At 41.9% G+C, this 24,228-nt stretch overlaps 1 protein-coding gene across 1 annotated transcript; it reads right to left on the bottom strand.

Annotated features, from left to right (window-relative positions):
- Positions 1 to 1,044: 1,044 nt before the first annotated feature.
- LOC147700872 (uncharacterized) lies at positions 1,045 to 15,911 on the bottom strand. The gene is made up of 3 exons (XM_086929260.1): positions 15,851 to 15,911; positions 11,546 to 11,884; positions 1,045 to 1,664 (listed from the first exon to the last, which is right to left on the bottom strand). Exons 1-3 carry the CDS (start codon positions 15,909 to 15,911, stop codon positions 1,045 to 1,047), a joined length of 1,020 nt encoding a protein of 339 aa, XP_086785386.1.
- Between the last annotated feature and the right edge of the window lie 8,317 nt (positions 15,912 to 24,228).

The following is a 24,228-nucleotide window of genomic DNA, read 5'->3' as shown; positions in this document are numbered from 1 at the left end:
ACAACAAGGGGCACATCAAAAATCCTTATCACAAGAAAAATCTACTTCTATTTTCTTGAGTACTTTTTTTTAATTGAAGTTTTCATTTAATTTTTCCATTCTTATATACTGTATATGTTTTCATTACCTTTATGCCTTCAGCCATTGGCTTACCTGACTCTGAGTGATGGAATTTGGCTCTTGCACAATGTGCACATGCGCACAATAAGTAGTCCCCTCAGTTACAGAAACTATTGGGGCTGTGTGTGCTTTTACATTAAAAACAATATCTTGTGACTTTAAGAAAATGCTTCTTTTCATGCAATGTGTGTCTTCATACAAAACTATTTGACAAATAAAATAGATATTAGCAAAACCCAAAGGAAACAGCCAACACCCAACCTATTGTCTTGGCCAATACTTGTGTGTAAAGTTTGTCCTTGCTTCTTCTTCACTTAATTTTGCAGATACTCCTTTCCTTTCATACCACTCATAACATTTTAAACGTGTTTCGATTTTCAATTAAATAAATGTCTGCATTTAGTAATTATCTCTATCAGTTTTTTCTCAATTCATTAAGCCAATAGGGGACAATCAATTATTCAGAAGACAAATTATATGCCCAAAAATGCACAGATAATTATGAATCATGGTTTCAAAATATGATGTTTATTTTGCTCCACCCTGTGACATAACTAATAATAATATAAGGATATCAACTTCATGAATATTAGAGAAATGCTCTTATGAGGTCACTGCCTGACCCAGCCATGTGCCCTTTTCCTAAATTTTTTACGTTACCCTGTTTCTTTCACAGCCACCTTTTTTCTTCATTACCAAGTTATCTCACTACCACCTCTTCTTTCTCACCCCTTCAACCCCTTCTAATTCCTCTTCTATTCCTTTCCACTCCTTCTTCAGCAACTTGTTTCTTGGGCTATTCACCACCAATTGGGTTGCTAACACCATTTGGTTCCTCTGTTGATGCTGGTTGCATTTCTACATATTCTTGATTTAGTGATGATACTTCTACTACATAATACTCTTGTGGTGTGGATGAATTGCTTATTGCTGATCTGGTGATGGTCCTTCTACTGCATCTTCCTCTTTTGGTGGTGGATTATTTACTGCATCTTCCTCTATTGGTGGTGGTCCTTCTACTGCATCTTCCTCTTTTGGTGGTGGTTTATTTACTGCATCTTCCTCTTTTAGTGGTGGTTCTTCTACTGCATCTTCCTCTTTTGGTGGTGGGTCTTCTACTGCATCTTCCGCTTTTGGTGGTGGTTTATTTACTGCATCTTCCTCTTTTGGTGATGGTCCTTCTACTGCATCTTCCTCTTTTGGTGGTGGTTTATTTACTGCATCTTCCTCTTTTGGTGGTGGTCCTTCTACTGCATCTTCCTCTTTTGGTGGTGGATTATTTACTGCATCTTCCTCTTTTGGTGGTGGTCCTTCTACTGCATCTTCCTCTTTTGGTGGTGGTTTATTTACTGTATCTTCCTCTTTTTGTGGTGGTTCTTCTTCTGCATCTTCCTCTTTTTGTGGTGGTTTATTTACTGCATATTCCTCCTTTTGCTCTGGTTTCTCTTCTTCATATTTCTTTTTGTGTGTTGATGCCCCTTTACCTTCATTATCACCCTTGTCAAACGCTCGACCCTCGGATTTTTCCATCAATGTGGGGTCTTCTGAAAGAAAGAAATAGATCCAATCAATCAACCGGATATGATTTATGTGTGTCACCTTTTATGAAGCTATCCAGTCCTGTACTCTGGTGCTTGGTTGCATGCTCCAATTGCCCCTGCTTGTAGATTCCCTCATTGAGGCACCTGTTGTCTGTAACATACCCAGCAATTCAGCAAGTTCAATCACATAAATAACTACATTTCAGTCTACTCACCCCAACACAGCAATACTATGAGTGCTCAATAAAACTATATCAAATTATAGCATTGACAATATTTTTCAGTCAATCCACTAAAATGGCCTATTTGCACTAATACCCTATGTTGTTTAGTTTGCAGGTCTACATGGATTCTGCCTCACAAGATGGTGTTATCCCAGTTATTATAGTTGTAAGTCTGTGTTTTGTATTAGTGCTGTAGTTGGGTGTTTCAGTGCTGCTGTTTGTTTTAGCTTCCCAAAGGGATACTTACAACAATCAATCAATTCTGTGCAAATACTTCATCTTTACAGAGAGCTGTATAGATCCTCGGCTAAGATCACAAATACACACATTTACATGATATTATTGGGAGCCAAATACAAGGCAAAAAATATTCTAAAATCATTCCCATGATGCACTGAATAAACAACCCTAGCCGGTTGGACAGACATCCTGGAGGCAGCTTTAGTAGAATCTATTCCAGTTCTGTTTGCTCTCTTAGTGCAGACAGCATTGCATTCAATACATCACAAAAACAATCCTTCCTCAAGATTCGATGGCTATTCTGTGAATCCCATTTGAATTACTCTTATTTGTGGCTTTCCTCCCTTTCTGTGCTTGACCTGCCTCAGGAGCATTTTGGTTTCATCATTGATAGATTTGTTATTGGTCTTGCTCCAGGTGCAGCAATGCGCCTATGAATACAGAGCCCCTTTAAACGATAGCTTGCTGTATCTCAGTGCTAGCTTATTGTGATGAGACAAACTGCGACTGAAATGTGGAAGATAAAACCTCATCTTTACAGACATTGAAGACCACTGTAGAGAAGCATTGGCAATGCCCAACAGGTCTTGTTTGCACATACAGGTAAATGCGACGGATTGGCATTGACAATGCTTGTGTTGAAAATTAGGTCAAGAAAGTAATATTACTACACACATTTCCTATGTTCTGTAAAAGCTGTAGTTTTCATGGGCAATTCAGCAGTTCTGGAAGGGAACTCAATTGCAATAGATCAGGGTCAGGTGCAGTAATTATGTGCATTTGTTCTCTACAGGACTAAAGCATGCCTGTGGTTACAGGAATATTGTGTGCCAACTCACCAAGGGTGCTTTCATGGTTGAATGCAAAAAGAATAGATGATGTATGGCATGCTGAATTAATCAAACATTCACCCCAGTCATAGATCTGAGTTAAACCCATAATTTTTTTGCATGCCATTCCATTACAGTTTAGACCCAGCCATACGCAAATCAGGCTTGACCCTGTTCCCCAAACTGGGGTTGCATGGTGAGCAAAAGAACAATAGATTTAACCCCGATCTCTTGTATGGGGGTTAATGTTTTCATATGTTCTGCATGTCGTCCATCATTTGTGTGTCTTTTGTTTTCTCGCCTAAGTGCGCAGGGTATGCCTCAACGTGGTTCCAGGGCTCTCTGTGCCACCGTATTCAAGATAGCCTGGCTGATGAGGGATTAAACCCGGAAACCGGTCCTAGGATGCTTGTTTGCCGTCCAGGAAGAACTTGGCTTGGCAATTCAGGCTTGACTGTTCCCATGAGAAGCAGGGTCAAGACTGATTAGCATATGACTGGGTCTAAACGTGGGTGGCACGGTGAGCAGAAGAACAATGGATTTAACCTATATCTCTTGACTGGGGGTGAGAGTTTTGATTTTTTTTGCATTCTGTTCATCATCTGTGTGATTTTTGTTTTCATGGTTAAATGGGCAGCTCATAAAAACAAATGGTTCTTAGCCTCCTGAGCAATTTCCCTAAGTGCCATAACGTCAGTCCACCCTCCATATTATTAGAATGTGTACCTGGGTCACCCAGACAGCAACAAGCATGGTCATGATCTGAAAAGATCGCTTATTTCTATCAACAATCTCTTCTGCAATCTCCTACCTCTAATATGCCATGTAACTCATATGTGGTAGATGACCCTGTACTTCGAAAGCTCAGAGTGAATGTTTTTGACCCAGGGTCCTCCTTCAAACATCATACAGCTCCAGTCAAAAGATCACGGTAGTGTGTCCTCTTAGAGTTTACCGCAGCAACTCAAATATCTGTGAGGCAGCATCACACAAGCCCACAGAGTATTTGGTAACCCCTTCCATGCTCATGACGGAACGGTTCCGTCATGAGCATCGGTCGAGCTGTGCCTATGACGGAACGGTTCCGTCATGACTACGCCCGTTTTCATTAGGGCTCAGCACCGGGGGGGAATCGGGGCCGCACGGAAGAGGTTAATTCATTTTCTTTTTACTGGGACATATTTGTGGCCTTAGAGCAATATCAGACCACTTAGACACACCTACAATATGAGACCATGTGCTGACAATTCTGGTGTGATAAATAGCATTGTGTAAAGAGTTAAGTTACTGTCAGTTTAGCACGATTCAAAATAGCAGAGAAGGCTTCAGATAGAAAGACTATTTTGCCTGTCGTTATTTAGGGCCATATGAATGAAAGGGTTTTGCCCATTCTGTGTTTATGGGAAAATGTGTTGATGCATATGGCCCTTGTTCCGACTTGACAGCACAGCTATCGACTATTGCTACTAATGCTTCAAAAATATATATAGAGTGTGTTTAGTCTCCACCCAGAGTAGTATTATTCTTTCACCTCACTCTGCTGTCTATATCATTGATATATAATTTCTCTAAAGTGCTGCATAGTAACACAAGGAAGAATATTTTACATCTTGGTAAGGGGCAGATGTACTAAACAATGGAAGCAAAAAACTGGTCGCAACCTGGAACCAGTATATTTTTGTGACTGGTGTGGATTTTTACCTAACCAACCTTTGCACTAATATGTCAGTTTGCAAAATATTGCATCATAGTGGGTCCCAATTTGACCTACCACATGAATATTTATTAAGTAGGTCGTAAATTGTAACCGACTATGACTCGCTGCCATCACAGTGATGGCGTCTTCTCTGTGATTGCTTTTAAATAAAGCATTAACATTTTAAAAGGCATCTTGTTTTATGTATAGAAAAACAGGATACATTTAAAAAAAGGAAAACTTTTCTAAACTTAAAAAAAAAAAAAGTAAGCAGTGATCCATGGGACCTTTACTTACTCTAAACAAATGTTTTTGTCGACATTCACTATGTGAACCCCTTCCTGTTTGCAAATGTGTTTCTATTACCTTTGTAAGAAGTAAGTAAAATATCAATGTTTTGCGATCCGATGTCATTTGCAAAACATAAATACATAGCATGGGACATAAGCATTAGAAAACACATCCCTTCCAAATATCAATTTTGTATGGTTTTCTAAACCTATTTACAGATATTGAAAACCTTTTACTGAATCATTAAATGGACTTAGTACATTGGAAAAGGGTTTTTATCGTCTTCCGAATTATATACAAAATCAGAGGGTTTGCAAGAGCTAAAACTATGGGCCATATTATCAAGCCTAGGCGATAAAATTATCGCTGCTTTATCGGCAGGAAACTGCCACTAAATTGGCGATAAAGGGCTTGATAATAGGCTCTGTGGAATTCTAATCGAAGCTCATGTTAGATGTGAAGGACATCTAACATGAGCTTCGATTGGAATTCCATAGAGCCTATTAACAAGCCCATTATTGCCACTTTAGCGGCACTTTCCTGCCGATAAAGCGGCGATAATTTTATCACCCAGGCTTGATAATATGGCCCTCTATGTTTATGTGGCCCTAAATAACTGAGATAGATATTACAGGGAGTAAGAAACCTTTCTTTTTCAGGACAGACAGTTTTTGTATATATTGTAGTAAGCAAGTGTGTGTGAGTCACACATACATTCAAACTTATTTGTAAACACACACGTGCAAAAAACATGGCAATAAAGCTGCTGAAAACAAAATAGGCAAAGCAATACATCTGGTTGTAATGCACAAGCATATGAAGTCAAAGGCATACACAAATGATTTGACATGAATTATTGCATTGAAACCAAACCTCTTGTCTCTGCTAATGTTTGTTTAGAAGGCTAGTTACTAGTGAATGCAATGGTTCACATAATGTGCTGGGAAATGGATATTTAAAATACGGGAAATGAACTGTTGGGAAGATGGTCATTTAGAGTCTGGTGCAAAGAATACAGACATGAATACACCAATGCAAATCCCATTTGTGCCTGGTGTTTTTGGGATGGCTGAGGTTTGCATGTGGGACTTGAACACACCCTTTTATACCAACATTACTGTTTTGCAGTTTCTGCAACAATCAGAGGGTAAGTGTGAACTGGAGCTGTGAGCACAATTTGGTCAGTGCTCCCAATGGCTCTTCAGACTGTGGGGAATATGTACTAAGATTTCAATCAATGCAGGACAGCAGGAGAGGTTTTTGTGTTGCATTGCATAAAAATGAAAGAGCTGAACTGCGCTATATGTTGAGAGATAGGGCACAGTTCAGTCCTTTGGCGCACTTGTGGCTGTTTAGCGCCAACGGAAGGCACACTTGCACAGTGGGGCAATGTGCCTGCACTGTGGGTAGGATTGTTTTTGAGCAGCAGGAAGGGATATACAAAGACAATCCTAATAGGTGTTTTTCTCATTGTAAGTTTACAGCAGAATGCACCACATTTACAAAGAAGAAAGAACGAGGAGAAATAAACATATTTGTCCTTGTTACAGCATGGTCAGGGTGGTGTACTATACTAGCACCTTTCTAGGTTTACTGCCTGTGGTAAATCTGTGATTGAACATGAAAAGTAATCAAGCGGAAACCGCTTGCCCTCCACGCACTGTTGCGATTTCAACCTAAATCGGTTGGCTTGTTTCAACACATTTTTTTCACAAGACAACTCATAAACATTTTTGTTTGCAGGTATTAAATTTTTACTAGCATTTCAAATTCAAGAAACATGAAAATTCACTTGAATATCAGTGAATACCACAAATTCATAAATTTCAGAAAATGTATATACAAATCAATGTTCTTTTCACATCATGAACAATAAAGTTTCTTGCCCACACTTTTAGCCCTGCCCAATGCATTTCGGGCCTGTTTGGCCCTTCCTCAGGGGCGATACCTGAAATGAAAAGATACAAAACTGGGTCACATAAATGACATCTGGCTCTCCAGATACAAAGTACATAGAATGTCACTATATTTAGTTATAATACATGAATTATCCAATGTCTGTTTATCCTAAAAAAATCATAATATAATCACCAACAGAGTAGACAGAACAATGCAGGGTTGCACACTCACTTGTGTTCGCGAAAGGCGTGTGTGAGAAAAAATGAGACCTCGTAGAACGGGAAAGAGATAAAATTGTGTGCAGTCGGGCCTGAAAAAACAAGCACTCTCATTAAAGAGTTGTGGAGGCAAAAATATAGAAGTAGCAACCAAACATTGGCCAGAGATAACACTTACTGCTGAAAAGCCACGGCGTGATACGGCTATGAGAGCTGGCGGAATCGGCAGAGTCCAAACACACCCATGTGTCTGTTCGCGTCTTTAGAAATGCCTGAATGGAACCTGAAAAAGCGTAACAATCTGACCTCAGTATAAGATGATATATTGGTCTAGTAAGACTTAAACTAACTGGCTCCTACACTTCACTGTTTGACTTACATAAATGCGTAATATCCACCGCTAAATGGCTTGCGCCTCCTTGATATGGCAGAATGCGGAAATGGTCACAACTCCCTCTGGCTATCCGAGCATACCGCTGAAACAAAACGTTAGCAGCGAAAATAAGTTCCACTGTGTTCTGTTCTACATACAAGCACTACTACACCCCGTACGATGCTAATACCTGATGTGATTCTAAAGGGCTTCAGTACGCGAAAAACCTCTATTCTTCTCAACCGGTCGCCGCTGTTAGCTTGGTGCCCGTTTCCGGACAAACACCGGACTCAGCGACCGGTTGAGAAGAATAGAGGTTTTTCGCGTACTGAAGCCCTTCAGAATCACATCAGGTTTTAGCATCGTACGGGGTGTAGTAGTGCTTGTATGTAGAACAGAACACAGTGGAACTTATTTTCGCTGCTAACGTTTTGTTTCAGCGGTATGCTCGGATAGCCAGAGGGAGTTGTGACCATTTCCGCATTCTGCCATATCAAGGAGGCGTAAGCCATTTAGCGGTGGATATTACGCATTTATGTAAGTCAAACAGTGAAGTGTAGGAGCCAGTTAGTTTAAGTCTTACTAGACCAATATATCATCTTATACTGAGGTCAGATTGTTACGCTTTTTCAGGTTCCATTCAGGCATTTCTAAAGACGCGAACAGACACATGGGTGTGTTTGGACTCTGCCGATTCCGCCAGCTCTCATAGCCGTATCACGCCGTGGCTTTTCAGCAGTAAGTGTTATCTCTGGCCAATGTTTGGTTGCTACTTCTATATTTTTGCCTCCACAACTCTTTAATGAGAGTGCTTGTTTTTTCAGGCCCGACTGCACACAATTTTATCTCTTTCCCGTTCTACGAGGTCTCATTTTTTCTCACACACGCCTTTCGCGAACACAAGTGAGTGTGCAACCCTACATTGTTCTGTCTACTCTGTTGGTGATTATATTATGATTTTTTTAGGATAAACAGACATTGGATAATTCATGTATTATAACTAAATATAGTGACATTCTATGTACTTCGTATCTGGAGAGCCAGATGTCATTTATGTGACCCAGTTTTGTATCTTTTCATTTCAGGTATCGCCCCTGAGGAAGGGCCAAACAGGCCCGAAATGCATTGGGCAGGGCTAAAAGTGTGGGCAAGAAACTTTATTGTTCATGATGTGAAAAGAACATTGATTTGTATATACATTTTCTGAAATTTATGAATTTGTGGTATTCACTGATATTCAAGTGAATTTTCATGTTTCTTGAATTTGAAATGCTAGTAAAAATTTAATACCTGCAAACAAAAATGTTTATGAGTTGTCTTGTGAAAAAAATGTGTTGAAACAAGCCAACCGATTTAGGTTGAAATCGCAACAGTGCGTGGAGGGCAAGCGGTTTCCGCTTGATTACTTTTCATGTTCATATATCGGCACATATTGGACAGTGTGTCTTCCTTCTCAGCACGCGTGATTAATTGATGTTTATCTTTTGTAAAAAAGGTGTTTACTGCTTATACTGTCAGGAGTGCCTCTCCCATTACTAATTATAAATCTGTGATTGAGTCATATTCCATTGGTGGATGCACAGGAAAGTCACGCTCCACCCATGGAACACCGACCACTACATAATGTAAAGCATGTGCCTGGCTTTGTAAATCTCATTTAAGCAACTCGATATCAACACAAAGGCTTAGTAAATCTAGGCCTGTATATTTACGCGTTGTAAATAACTGCAAATTAAAAGCATTTTTAATGTATTTGTATATATTTGTGAAGTAAAAGCATGCACACTAAAATCATACGTAGTAATGGAATTTGCGAAGTAAAACCTTCAAAGTAAATACCTGCTGAGTAACGGTATGCTACGTAACATCATATATTCCATTAACATTCTACCCACAACCTACTGATCACTAAAATTCCTTTTCACAAATGATGATGGTTGTTCAATCTCAGGCCTAGCACCGGGTATCATGAGTGTTCCTCCTTCAAGTATTCAGCTAAGGGAAAACCAATGGCAAGGGTTTTCTAATATATCTCAAAGCATATGGATGTGGAGAAGTGTGGCTCAGGAGTTAGAGGCGGCAGACCCGGAAGCTTAGATCGGCCCTGGACCAGGGTTCAATTCCCTGCCTCGGTGGCTCTTGGGCTCAAAAATTCCACGGACTCGATAATTCTCGCTCCGGTGCCTTCTCGACTCACGGGTTCACACTCTGTGACTCTGGGCAAAAGCTTGCTTAATCTCCACAATGGCCCCTCGCGGTGGGATGCCTGGCTTTCACCTTGTGGATACCCTGCCGGGGTTATCTCACAGGGGAATACCAGGACGGGTTCCCTAAGCAAGCGCCGGGAAACCCACTGCGGGTAGCTGTGCGCTATATAAGCTCAAATACATATACATATATTTTCTAACTTCCTCTATTTCACCATTGACCCCCTTCCCAACACCAGATTTCAGATCACTTCACTTCTGGACCCATTATTTTCCCTGAAAAGAAATTCCTCTACCAGGAGACATTGTTGTGTAATGAGAGAGTCTGCTTAGGGCCAAAAATAAGTGCAATCCCTCTGCTGCTCCCAGGTAGGGCTGAACCCAGCCTACTGTAGGGTGTGCATAGATAAAGTAAACTGAAGCAAAACGCCAGGAAAACATTTAACCTAATCAATTGAATACCTGTTGTATTTGTTTTTGCATATTATTTGTGAACAGATGTTTGTTCACGGTGAGGCCAAATAAGGGAGATACATCTACATATTACACTTTGGTTCACCAAATATGTAAACCATATAATCTGTAGGTTGAATAGACATAACTATAAATATCCTATTCCTGACTAGGTTTGGATAGTGCATGTCCACCTAATGCCTTCAGGGCAAGGTTAACCTCTTTAACATTGAATGTGTGCTATATCTTCAAGATCAAAGGTCATTGTTGCATGGGAGGTTTGTATGAGGGACCAAAATGAGGGCAAAATACTGGGAAGAGGGAGCATTCATACCATGTGAAGTTAAGCTGATGAATAGAAGTCTCACGCAAAATGGAGTCAAAAGTACAGCAATATGATGAAAAGAGGTCAAGGGTACAAGGGAAGTGATAATACTGCTTTTCATCACAAATTATCTGAAAGCACTGTGAGCACTCTTAAGACCTGAACATGCCAACTCTCCAAAGTCGCCTATGTCCTTCACTGACGTTGGTGAAGATGCATTTGAGAACCAAAAATTGATAGGACTTCATGTGAGATGTACGTTATTGTGGTTCCTTCTATTCTGTGCTCTAAGCTCTATCTAAAAAGAGGCACATTGGATTACCTGGGATATAGCTGATTGTGTGTGTAGGGATCCTGGCTTTGGGTTCCTTAGTCATAGCACCATTGGACACAATCCCCTCCCAACTCAGGAGAATATAATAAACGGCCAGCTAAAATTATCGCTGGCCACCTGTAGTGTGTGAAATCGTAATGCCGCCTAGCGCCGGATTCTATCGCCCGGTGAGCGCACTATCAGCAACATGCATCGCCGAGGCAATAGAAATGCAGGCAATATCGGCGATAAGGGGCAATAACGGAGGAATACCTATGATAAATAAAAGAGTAAGAAATAAACATTGCTGATAGGGAGATGTGGACTCAATATAATGATCCACCTCCCATTATGAACATATCCAAGTCGGGAAAATAGAAGGCGTAAGAAACCTCCGATACTGCGGGGTAGCTCTAGTTTTAATGTCGCTAAGCCGGTTAGCAATTGCCTTGCTGATAGGCAGAACCTCTGTTAGTGATGAGAATCGCTGTATTTTACTAGGGAACGGCTACCTCGCATCTCATTAGCGAAGCGAGGCAAGGCGATAAGTTTATGTGTGCTAAGGCCTGGATTCACACGCTAGCGTGTCCATGCTGATAGGGAGTTAAAATGATCGCTGCTTTTTGTTCGAAAACGGACGCAAAAGCGGCGATAATTTTAACTCAGGCCCTTGATGATATGCCCCTAAATGCTTAGATCAAATTTTTTACAACACCCTTCTACAGTCAGACAAATAAAGAGGGACATATGCAGCCTTGACAATGAGAGAGGCCGATGAAAGAGCTTGACACAAAAAGAAAATAGTAAATTCTTACCAAACATCGGCTTCATGCACCTCTTGCCACACATGGTCTGGCAGCACTTCCTCATTTCATTGCAGTCCATGTCCACAGAGCAGCTCTGAAGCCTGGAGAAGTCCAGCAGATGCCAACGCTTGGGCTTCCGTTGAGGGGAGTGTCCACCTTTCGTGGCAGGTTTGGCTCCGCCGTTCTTCTGAGGTGTAGTTCTCCTTGAGTGTCCATTGCGGTAAAAGGTGTCTTCAGAGGATTCATGTGATTCTGTCATCTGCTGTCTAAACAATTTAAGTGCTTTAGGATGCTGGTCGAAATATTCCTCCAAACACATCCCCGGTCTTTCTTCATCACCTTTGTAACCTAAAGCAGGTTAATACAAAGAAGATTGTCTTGGTACTTATAGATAACTACTAAGGTTAACAATGTCGTAACATGTCAGAACATCTTCTCTGTGTTCTCTAATCTAGACTATAGCTACATGTTTGGGTAAGTCTGCAAATTGTCTCCTTCTTTCACATCACACTTTAAACATTTTTCAAATTCTGATATGCCCCACTTACCCCATCTGCATATTTCTTTTGAAACACGTAGATGAGTGATTGATTGAATACTGAATTAATACATTCTTTGATTTGTTGCTGGGTTGATAGCTTGCTGAATAATTGACAGTTCTTGCACATTGCATTATGCTCTCTGTAGGTCATGCCGTTTTTGGTGTCGTAGTGCCGCAACAGGGAAATATTGACCATGAGATAATATTTGCAAGCAAAGCTTCCAACTTGATTATGCCATTCTATGCAGTAGGAGGGTTAGAGTGTATCACTGGTAATGAAGTTTATGAATAGGTTCAGAGAGGTAAGAGCAAAAACAACATTGATAGCTCTGAAGAGGCACACAAATGATGGATAGGGGAAAGTGGATGACAGGAGGCTAACAACAGCAGACCTTTTTACTAAAAGTGATGCCATAGAAATGTATGGTTATACCTACTGGTTACCTTTCATTAATATCTATGAGTTTAACAGCATGCTTATCCTTGCCAAATGCAGAGACATAACCACTGACACCTAGTGGTATCAGAGGCAGGGTTTGATGAAGATCAGATGAGGAGTTTACGGAGTATGTGCCTACCCATGTGTCTCTGTATCAGTCAACAAGCATCCTCAAACCTGTACCTAGACCTCAGATCTCTCTGAAAAGGACATATAATCAGTTGTCACCAAAGCACAACTAAATTATAAAAATTGCAAAGGAAGCATGAATGAGAGCATATTTCACTCTGTCTTCCTCAGCCATGTGAGAATAAAGTCTAATATTCTGAGTAAAATACGTCTTTCCAAGAGCAGCAGCAGCCTAATGGGTAATGCGTTTTGCAACATGTAGAACATGAAGCTATATGTAAAATCACCCACATTTAGTATAGATTATATGTTTTTTACTGATTTTTAAGTGTGCAAGAAGCAGAATGTCTCTATAAACATCAATACAGTCAGTAATTTATTGAACCTTAATTGCCTTCCAAGAGAGTGCCATTAATTACCTTAATGGGATGTACCTGTTAAATGCCTAATCTGATATAGAAGTTTATGTCAACTGCTTCACATCTATACTTTAGCCACTGAGAAGGCATGTGTGTAAAAATATGTTACATATATTCTTGAAATGAGCAGAATAGTGTACTTTATTACAATAACGGTTACATTGTTTTTGCAACTTGACCCGTTTGTGAGTTTTATCACACATTATAAATTTTTCACTGAACTTCTGAAAATAAATATCAGTATCTATTAACTTTATATAGAAATCGTTGATAGCAAATGACAACTCTTAATGTCAGCACGTGCACCGATATCCACAGGTAAATATTGTATTAAAAAAACAAGCTTTAGTTTCTCTCTCATATTTTGATTTAAGCCACAACGTTTTTGTACAGTGTGCACAATAGAGTGTCATTGGCTTATGAGCATATCTGGAAATCCCAACTGCGGACCAGGTCAGCAAGAGGTGCAACGTACACTTTGAAAAGTGAAGGGCTCAAAGAAGAGCCATGCGGTACCCTGTATTTGGCAGAACCAAACCGCTTCAAATGTTAACAATAATGTAATTTAAGATGTCACAAGTGATGTCATCAATGATGTAATTTAACATGTTGTGAATAATGTAATATGTGAGGGCATAAGCAGTGCATGGCGGGAAGCAAGTTTTAGGCCCACTGAGATACCGAATGTCGGTGTTTGTTTGGTTTTAAGCCCTGTTTTTTAACTCAATTCATCATATAACTAAAATGATGCTTTAACATTTGCCTGTATTAGTAAATTTCAAGAGTTTGTTTAACGTAAGCTAAGATCTTATTACCATACCTAACTATAACAGCACTTTAAAACTTTACCATTTGGTTAAGTATAACTTTCACCGCTATGATGTACTGCTTATGAACTCACATATTCCTCTACTGGCAAAAACTGAAATCTGTGGTGGGGCAAAATATATTTATGTCAATTATGGGTCAGTGTTTTATTTTTTATTTTAAACCAGTTTTTTTTTATTATTACAACGCCTATGTAAACTCCACTTTAACGTTCATCATTTTTAGTGAATTTCTATGTTTTTTCTATATTAGTTAAAATCTCACTACATTACTTACAATTCCACTTTAACCTTTGTTTTTGTTTTAGGGATTTTGATTACTTTTTAATGTGGCCAAGCCCTGCACCCAACCCGACATGGACGGGAAAGTACCTGAGTCCATAATGGTAGCCGCAACATTTTTCTTCATTGTGGCCAGCTAGTGATATCTGCCAGTCCCAAGGGTAGCCAAAGGGACCAGCCTAATTTGTGGATCGTTTGTTCCCAATGGAGTCCTGGGACAACGGATAGCACTAATTGTTAAACATTAAATATTCCAGAATGGCTGAACAGATTTACACCGAATTATTTAAAGTACACTTTCTGAGTAAAAAACTAGCTTTCTCCTAAATCTGCTGTCATTCTGGTGAGCAACCTTTTCCTCTGTATCACTGTTCACTTGTCCCTTTGGAAATGTCATGGGCAAGAAAGAGTTTTGGACCCCTGTTTCTCTCATCCCCCACTGAGGAGGGATAACTCCGAAAATGTCCAAGTGGTGATTGTGGATTCACTTTTTTTGGGACAGTTTTGTAATGATTCGTCAAACTCCACCAAACGTTTGTGCATAAAAAACACTCCTCCTATGGAAACTCTGGCTCACATATAACTGCGTACATATGTGTAGATATATATTAGTAACCCTTGCCTGTGTCAAAGATTTCACCACAACACCCAACAGAAAAAGAATATGTAGAGGCTTCCAAACATGACACAAACTTGTTCTCCGTAGGAATACTCACAAAGCAAGTGAGGATTGAATAGTCATGATAAAAAGCCTGTTTTGCAATAATCTTTGTGTGGTTTAATGGTGTTTATATTCTGTATTTTATAATAATTTCCAATCTTCCAGGACATTACTCTACAGAAGAATGTACAAAGGACCCTTACCTATAGAACACATGCCATGTCATGTTAATAGTTTTTTTAATGTCACAACGTTATAAAATCCATTCGCATCAGCTTGATTTAGGTTCTTGGTAGATTCTTCTTGTTGCAGATCTTTCAACTTTTCTTCCAACCTAGCCCCACCCATGTGAATATTAATTACATCACAGTTTAGCCTGTGAGGTTCTCTGAAGAGGTGTGGAGGTTAAAACTCTCCATCTAAGTTGTGTCAGATATGCCAGTGATTGCCATTGCTGGGACTCTACTGATTTCTGTTTCAGCTGTTTGTTTTTGGGCTTGGTTCTAATACTGACAGTGGTATCCGGACACATTGGTTATTATCCGCCTGTAGCATCTCCCTGCTCTTCATCGTTCAATACACTTTTGCCCAATTATATCCCACTGCTCTTCCTGGAAGCATTTATGCAAAGCAGGAATACAGAGCACAAACTATTGATTTGCCAATGTTGTTTATTTTTCTGAAAGCTAAAACAAAGCAAACCTTCCCAGGCCCCTTCCACCTGACTTTAGAAAGCATTTACTAAAGATCAATTTAAATAAAGGGAGCATGCAGCTCATAGGCTTGAATATAGTGACCAGAGTTTGCTTCCTACAGTTACTATCTACTCTAAGTGATGCTGATGCACAGATAAGTATGCTAAAGAGTGCTTCATGGAACACAATTCCTAAATGAAGAGAGGCTCCCCAGTAGTCTGCAAAAATATTCCAAGGATAGTACAAGAACTATTGAGTTCAGATGAACCCACTAAGGCTATGCAGATTGTGTGACAGACTACACTGAATCTAAGAACTTACCTTCAGGTAACACATGGGCAGTTGCCAGGGCCAGCAGCACAGAAAAAGTTAGGAGCATCATCTCGGTTGAGTGCCTGGCACAGTCTGAGTGTTTGTAGCCAGCAGCAGGAGGAACTGAGCTCCTTCCACTAAGGATGAAGACAGATCACCCACTACTTATAGGACTCAAAGAGATTCAAGATAGCCAAATTGGAAGAGGTCCAGCAGAGGATTATATGAGATCCTGCCCAGAAGAGGATTATAGGATTATTCCAGATCACTACATTCAAGCTACAAGTTTTGAGTGTTTCATTGTCTACTGGATGTATGTGTGTAACCTTTACAACTGTTTCAGTTGTCAGGAAGTGTGTGGTACATGATATCAGTAGTCACAGTACAAGGACTAAAGGTGAAAATGTAATAATGGTCGAATGCTGCAACTGTGGTGCCATTATTCACACTGTGCTCTGGAAATTTGGGTGCAGGTTTTATCTACTTTGGGTTTTATGTTATTGTTTTTATTAGAGGTTATTCTCTGGCATTCACAGGAAGGAGCATGGCCTGCACTATTTAGAACAAAAGACTTTAAGAATTTCTCAAATATATTCCCAACTATTTAATATTCGTAAGGCACTCTTAAACAAAAAAAAACACAATTTATTAAAGCTTCTAGAATACTTTTATACCTTACTTTAAAACAATCCCAACGTTTTATGAATATTATTATTGATATGAATTTTATGTTACTTTACATTATTATAGTTTTTGTGTAGCACCAATGCAAATCAAAGTACTATTAAGAATGGAAGTGGCTATGGTCAATATGGTTGATGAAATTGTCACAGTAGTCAGGGCACATGGAGGTTGCTGGGATTTTCCAATGACCTATTCTGGCTGTAACTCTTCCAAGCGATGAACTACATGAACCAAACCCTAGATCTTTCAGAGTTGAGTATTGCTTTTAATTCATGCCCTCAATGTACATCAATGAGTAACAGAGGCAGATGTGTTATGATCCACAACTATTCTGAAAGGGGTTTCACTGGGTGTATGGGCAAAGTGCTTGGCTTGCACCATTACCTAGCCACTAGATTCATCACCTTCAATACATGTATGATCTGATGTACTTATCATGAAATTTCAGTTGTTACATTTGGTGGATATGTTTAGTTGAAAGACAAGTCCAGGGTGCATATTTACCAAGGTAGTGCATCAGAGTTGCATCATTTTTGTGATGAAGACCCGAAGCAAAATACTTTTGGGCAGTTACTATGCTACACAAATCTTTTATATGCAATATTCACCATGGAAGCAGCAGACATATGTTTTGTTCGTGTTTGCGAAGAGCTATTTTATTTTATCTATTTATTTATTTTATTTTGAAAGTTTTATAGAGCGCGAACAAGATCCTTGCGGCTATCAGAGCGCTTTACACACAAGTGGCATAAAACAGATAAAGAGTTAAACAAAATATAATACAAAGGTGAAACAACACAAATTGAACAAGTGTAAACAAGGTGAGGTAGCAGCGGTGTGTAAGTGGTCAGCTGTACACAAATAAAGGAATAAAAGTTAAACAAATATATCATGGAAAGATGAGCAAACAAGTTAAGCAAATGTAAAGCAAGGAGAGGTAGCAGCGGTGTATATGTGGTCAACTGCCCATTGTTTTGGAGGAAACATAATGAGAACGAGAGAACATTAGACTAAGTTCATGTGAATTTAGCTAAGAGGAGAGATTTTACTTCTTTCTTGAAGGAAGCCGTGGATGAGATAAGTCTGATTTCTGGAGGAAGGGAATTCCAGATCCTGGGCGCCATCCCAGAGAAGGAGCGTTTATATGTCTTCTTCTTGTGGAATCTTTGGGGTTTCAAGAGCAGGTTTTCTGCGCTTCTTGTAGCTCTTGAGCCAACCTTAGATTGTCAGTTTCTGAGCGAGGTAGCTGGGTGAGTTGTGCTGTATGGCCTTGTGTGTCATGCATGCGATTTTCAAGTGTATTCTAGCTTCATATGGTAGCCATTTCAGGGATCTTAAGTCGGGAGAGATGTTAGACCGTTTTTTTGAGCCCGTGATAAGTCTGGCTGCAGCATTAATAGAGGCTTTTAATGGTGCGGTAGTCGATAAGGGGAGGCCACATAGGGCAACGCTTCCATAGTCCACTCGAGGGATTACTAGGGCTTGGACTGCAGTTCTGAAGTCATTTGCAGGGAGGAAAGGTTTCAGCTTTCTCAATGTATTGATTTGGAAGTTAGCTCCTTTCGTAGCATTGCTGATATGGTGTTGTATATTGAGAATGCAGTTGAGGGTTATGCCTAAAGATTTTGCTGAATCCACGATAGTAGGCTGAACATTAAGTGCAGTGAGATGGTTAAGCCAGGACTGAGTGATGGGGACTTTGGAGGGAGGAGCGTTAAGTTTGAGATGATTCTCTGCAGCCAAGTTTGTGTGTTCCTAAGCGTTGTGTTGAGAAGTTTGATGTCTTCAAGGGTGTGTATTTTAAGGTAGAGCTGGGTATCGTCTGCAGACATGTGAAATTGTACATTAGATGCTTGAGTGGTTCCATGACTAGATTGAACAAGGTAGGGGATCCTAGTGGGACACCAAGTGTTACAGGAACTGGAGTAGACATATTATTGTTAATCTTGAATTTCTGAGTCCGGTTGTGTAGAAAGGAGGTGAACCATTTGAGTACTGTCCCTGATATACCCATTTTGAGATTCAGCAAATCGAGTAAGTTCTCGTGTTTTACTGTATCAAAGGCTGATGAAAGGTCGAGAAGGATGGGATGAGGAGGCAGGTGCCTTTCCGATCAATGATGTGTTTCAGAGCTGATTCCATGCTGTGGCCTGCTCGGAAGCCTGATTGGTGTGAGTTGAGGAGTTGAAAGTGTTCAACGTGTTTTGTCAGTTGGAGATGTACACAGTTTTCTAAAAGTTTGGCCAAAGTGGGGATATTGGTGATAGGACGATAGTTAATCAACTCGGTGGGGTCCGCTGTAGGTTTCTTTAGGGTGAAACCTGTCCTACTTTGAGGGAGTCCGGGATGCATCCTTGTTGCAGAGATCTGTTAATGAATTTGGTCCAAAGCGGGAGAAGCAATGGGATAAAGTCATGTACAGCGTTAGCGGGTAGAGGATCAGTCAGGTGATTGGAGGGCTTCAGTGTACTCAGAATCTTGCCAATAGAGTCTTCCAAGTAAGTTGCGAAGGATGCCCACGATGCATTGTTTTTTAGAACAAGGGGCATTTGCTGTGGGGGTTAGAATATAGTCTAAGATCAGAGAGGAGGTCTTTCCTGATCGTGTCTGTCTTTAGATTAAGGAAGGAGGAGAATTATTCACAGGACAGTAGTGTACTAGAGCTGTTAAGTGGTCTTTGAGGTCCATCCCTGGATTGAGTTTTGATTAACTCGAATAACTTCTTAGGTCGTTCTTTGCCTGGTCAAGCTGGAGGCTGAAGAAGGATGCTTTCGAGCATTTGATTTTTCTAAAGTTTGTGTTTCTTTTTTTCTTTAGTGTTTTGAGGTGCAAATCTGAGAGGACTGATCTCCAGTTGCGTTCCGCCAGTCTCATGGCTCGTCTGTCTTCATTAAGCATTCCGTCGTACCATGGTTTGGAATTCTTAGAGGAAACTCTCTTTAACTGAAGGGGGCAACTTCGTTGATAATAGAGGACATCGAGTTGAGGTAGTGGTCGGTGAGAACCAGTACGTCGGTAGCACCAGTAGGGGGTAGGAGAAGATTGTAGCTAGGGAGGGTAGAGAGGAAGGATTGAGTTTCTCAAGTCTCTCTTCCAGACTTTAGATCTGGTGGCTTGAACCGGGTTAGATTTCCCTTTTTCATTGATGTAGAACGTGATAATGTGGTGGTCAGACCAGTCACAGGGTAGGATTGATTCCAGTTGGATGGATTTGCCTTTGGAAATAATAAGATCCAGGATAGAACCTTTGTCATGTGTAGGGCTGTTGCAAATTTGGGTGAGGTCAAGGGAGCTGAGGAAATTTTTGAGACTGTTGACCACCGAGTCGTTGTGATCATTCCAATGGAGGTTGAAGTCACCAAGGAATATTTGTGTGTTGTCGTCCCGAATTCGTTGTGACCAGGTCCATGAGGTGTTCGGAGAAGGTGGGGTTGTCTCCTGGTGGGTGGTAGATAGCATACAGGATTACCTTCACTGTTGATGTCAAGGCAAAAGTGTTCACAGGAGGAGAAAATAGGGGAAATGTCTCTCATAACTGAGAGGTTGCTCCGGTAAATACACTGCGATTCCACCCCCTACCTTGCCAATCCTATCCAATCTGATGATTTGGTAGTTAAGGGGAACTAGAATGTCAAAGAGTGGAGAGGAAGATTCTGTTAACCAGGTTTCGGTGAGTACGGTCAGGTCTAGGTCATGTGCGATAATGAGGTCAGTAATGTCTGATGCGTGTCTAGGGGCCGATCTACAGTTAAAGAGTGAACAATTAAGCCGGGGAGTGATAAGGGAGGAGGAGGGGTCAGGAGCGAGAGTGACTTTTTAAAGATTATTGGTAACTATGCCTCTATCATTCTGTGTGGAGGACCTATAGGGGTTGGGGGGGATAGTGGGGATGGGAAGGTGTTTGGGGGCTATGTGGGCCGAGATTGTGAGATCATAGGAATGAAGAAGGGGGCGTATGTCGTACGCAGAAAGTGGGTTGGGGCTACGCCGAGGACGGGTGGAAGAATTACTGGAGGGAATGGAGGTCCAGTAAGGAGGGTTATGCATGTATGAGAGTGGAGGGTGGGTGCTGGGCTTGTTGGGTGAAAGGTATCTGGCGGGTGTGGGGTGCCAGGGTTGTTTCGAGAAAGACTCTTTGAGAGTGTGACGTTCATCTTTAATTAGAAAAAGGGTGAACAAAATCTTGTCCAAGGTAATGTTTGGGATGGTAGTGGAAGTACACAGGGGAATGGGATGGGGAAGTTTGGCTCGGTAGGGTGTGAGGTCAGTAGAAGGCAAGGGGGCAAGGGGGTGGAAGGAGGGGGTGGTGAGTAGAGTATTGGGCACTTCGTTGACAAGGGTGCTGGGGGGAGGGAATGGATACAGGTGGGAGAGGAGGTGTGGTAGGTGTGTCTAGGAGTGTAGTAGGTTCTGGGGAGGTAGATGGTGGACATGCAAGATAGGGTGAGTGTGTGCCATTAGAGGGGGCAAAAATGCAACTGAATGGGTGGAGGGTGCGATGGGTCTGAGAAGGCAGGGGGGAGCAGTATGGGTAGTGGAATGTATTAAATGCGAGTTAGAGGGGGATGGAACAATCATTGAGTGATCAATGGGGAGGAGGCAATAGCGGAGTGGGGGCTGTGGGCGTTGAGAGGAAACTTAACAAATGGTTAAGAGGTGAGTTAGTTGTTATACGCGAGCCAGTTGGAAGTATGATGGGGTTAGATGGAGAGGGGAGAAGTGTGCTGGCAGGTGGGGAAGAAGGGTTGTGGGAGGTGTAAGGCTCAGAACTCCTTGATGGCAAGGGGGGAGGGGGTGGGAAGGTGGTAGAAAGGGTAGGAGTTGCGGTATCTGGGGTGCTAGGTGTAATGGGCATAAAGGGGGAAATGGATGGAATAGATACAAGTGGCCTCATTTATGAGAAATGACGCATCGCTGCGTGAAAGCAGCGATGCGTCACTTCTCAGTGCGCACTCCTTGCGACATTCCTGATGCGTCATATTTAATGTATGACGCATAATGTCGCAAGGAGTTACAGATACGTCAGTATTTCTGACGTATCTGTAAGCGCAAAAGTGACGCATTGCTGGAGTGTGTCACAAAAGTGACGCAACTCCAGCAATGCGTCCTTTCACATGGGGCAAGCCCCATGTGAAAGGGCCTGCATCAGTCTTACGCCTGCTGTGAGGCAGGCACAAGATTTTGATGCAACGGTGTCCTAAAAGTGACGCAGTGAAATCTCATAGATTTCACTGCCTCACTTCTACGACCCTTCCTTGCATCAATACGCCCCCCTTGCATGCAGAGGCAGGTACATACACTGTAATTCTGGCCGGTGTACCGGAACTAAAACCAGCAGCCATCGAAACAGGGGCATTGTTAAAAAACAAGGTTATAAACTGGCTATCTACATACAGGCCGCTCCCTAGAGGCATGACTAGCGACATTCTTATGGCGAGAAGAGTCTCTTGGGTGGGGAAGAGGCCCAAAACAATCAGTGGCGACTGCATGCTGGTCAGTTTTAAAGAACCAGGAACAGTTACCTATATCTGTGGTTGGATTCCGGGTGACGAGGGGAATAACATCCAGCCGCTCCCTCTCTCATTCTTTTATCCGTCAAACACGCATATAGCCAATGACCAGAGATGGGGGTGCCCCCCAGGAATTACTGGGGAATTGGGAGTACAATCAAGGGGGGAGGAGGGACCCTTACCACCAGAGACGAATAGCACCAGGGCACGCTATGAGACATGGCGAGGCAGAGGGCTGGGAAACGATCATCAGGGGGGGTGGGAAGGGGTGGACGAGAGCGTGAAGCACCCTGGCCCCCTAGATATTACCAGTCTCCTTATTTCCCAACTTTCAATCGGGATGATTGCCTTGAAATGGTGGATTGACAGTTCGAGTCCAAAGGCAGGGCACATTCCCATGGGCAAGCTACTCCAAATATTACAGAGGGCGGAGGGGACAAGTTGCCCGCTATATTATGTAACACTAACCAAGGGAAAGTGCATGTCGTCCGTACAAAGCTAGGAGATCCCCAATATAGAGTAGTAATGGCACCCGAATCACCTGATGACCACAGGGGCCAAGGGCCCACACAGGGGGTATCCCTAAAACACCATAATAACACACTGATAAATCCAGGTTCACTTGAGAGCACCCAGCATGACACCCAATTAAGAGAGTTATTTACAACAAGGGGTGGTGAGGAACAGAGTCTCTGAATTAAGCAGAAAGCTCTCACCCAGTCAAGAGATCAGGGCTAGATCCAACACCGTTTTTTAGCTCACTGCACCATCCCAGTTTCAGAACCTGGCTGTATGCAAATTAGTCTGTTCCTGTCCCAGTGCATGATGGGAACAGGGCAAACCAAACTACAAAAGCCAATTCTTACACTGGGAAGGAAACAAGCTCCCGGGGACCGGTTTCTGGCATTACAGCCGTCTTCGGCCTGGTTTGCTTGAATCCTGATGGTGCAATGAGCAAGGGTCTCACATCTGAGAATACCCTTCCACGCTTACGGTGGACAAAATTATTTACAACAAGGGGTGGTGAGGAACAGAGTCTCTGAATTATGCAGAAAGCTCTCACCCAGTCAAGAGATCAGGGCTAGATCCAACACCGTTTTTTAGCTCACTGCACCATCCCAGTTTCAGAACCTGGCTGTATGCAAATTAGTCTGTTCCTGTCCCAGTGCATGATGGGAACAGGGCAAACCAAACTTCAAAAGCCAATTCTTACACTGGGAAGGAAACAAGCTCCCGGGGACCGGTTTCTGGCATTACAGCCGAATTCGGCCCGGTTTGCTTGAATCCTGATGGTGCAATGAGCAAGGGTCTCACATCTGAGAAAACCCTTCCACGCTTACGGTGGACAAAATTATTTACAACAAGGGGTGGTGAGGAACAGAGTCTCTGAATTAAGCAGAAAGCTCTCACCCAGTCAAGAGATCAGGGCTAGATCCAACACCGTTTTTTAGCTCACTGCACCATCCCAGTTTCAGAACCTGGCTGTATGCAAATTAGTCTGTTCCTGTCCCAGTGCATGATGGGATCAGGGCAAACCAAACTACAAAAGCCAATTCTTACACTGGGAAGGAAACAAGCTCCCGGGGACCGGTTTCTGGCATTACAGCCGTCTTCGGCCCGGTTTGCTTGAATCCTGATGGTGCAATGAGCAAGGGTCTCACATCTGAGAATACCCTTCCACGCTTACGGTGGACAAAATTATTTACAACAAGGGGTGGTGAGGAACAGAGTCTCTGAATTAAGCAGAAAGCTCTCACCCAGTCAAGAGATCAGGGCTAGATCCAACACCGTTTTTTAGCTCACTGCACCATCCCAGTTTCAGAACCTGGCTGTATGCAAATTAGTCTGTTCCTGTCCCAGTGCATGATGGGAACAGGGCAAACCAAACTACAAAAGCCAATTCTTACACTGGGAAGGAAACAAGCTCCCGGGGACCGGTTTCTGGCATTACAGCCGTCTTCGGCCCAGTTTGCTTGAATCCTGATGGTGCAATGAGCAAGGGTCTCACATCTGAGAATACCCTTCCACGCTTACGGTGGACAAAATTATTTACAACAAGGGGTGGTGAGGAATAGAGTCTCTGAATTAAGCAGAAAGCTCTCACCCAGTCAAGAGATCAGGGCTAGATCCAACACCGTTTTTTAGCTCACTGCACCATCCCAGTTTCAGAACCTGGCTGTATGCAAATTAGTC

The sequence above is a fragment of the Lissotriton vulgaris genome, chromosome 7 (genome assembly GCF_964263255.1).
Source record: "Lissotriton vulgaris chromosome 7, aLisVul1.2, whole genome shotgun sequence".
Classification (NCBI taxonomy): Eukaryota; Metazoa; Chordata; class Amphibia; order Caudata; family Salamandridae; genus Lissotriton; species Lissotriton vulgaris.
Note: the sequence above shows the minus strand (reverse complement) of the source record. Positions and strands in the feature narration are given on the sequence as shown.

Bases quoted from the DNA above. Each gene is read 5' to 3' on its own strand.
- LOC147700872 (XM_086929260.1), bottom strand. From the start codon at position 15,911: ATGATGCTCCTAACTTTTTCTGTGCTGCTGGCCCTGGCAACTGCCCAT. The intron at 11,885-15,850 runs GTAAGTTCTTAG...AACCTGCTTTAG, and splicing joins TGCCCATGTGTTACCTGAAG to GTTACAAAGGTGATGAAGAA. The intron at 1,665-11,545 runs GTAAGAATTTAC...TCTTTCTTTCAG, and splicing joins GTGCATGAAGCCGATGTTTG to AAGACCCCACATTGATGGAA.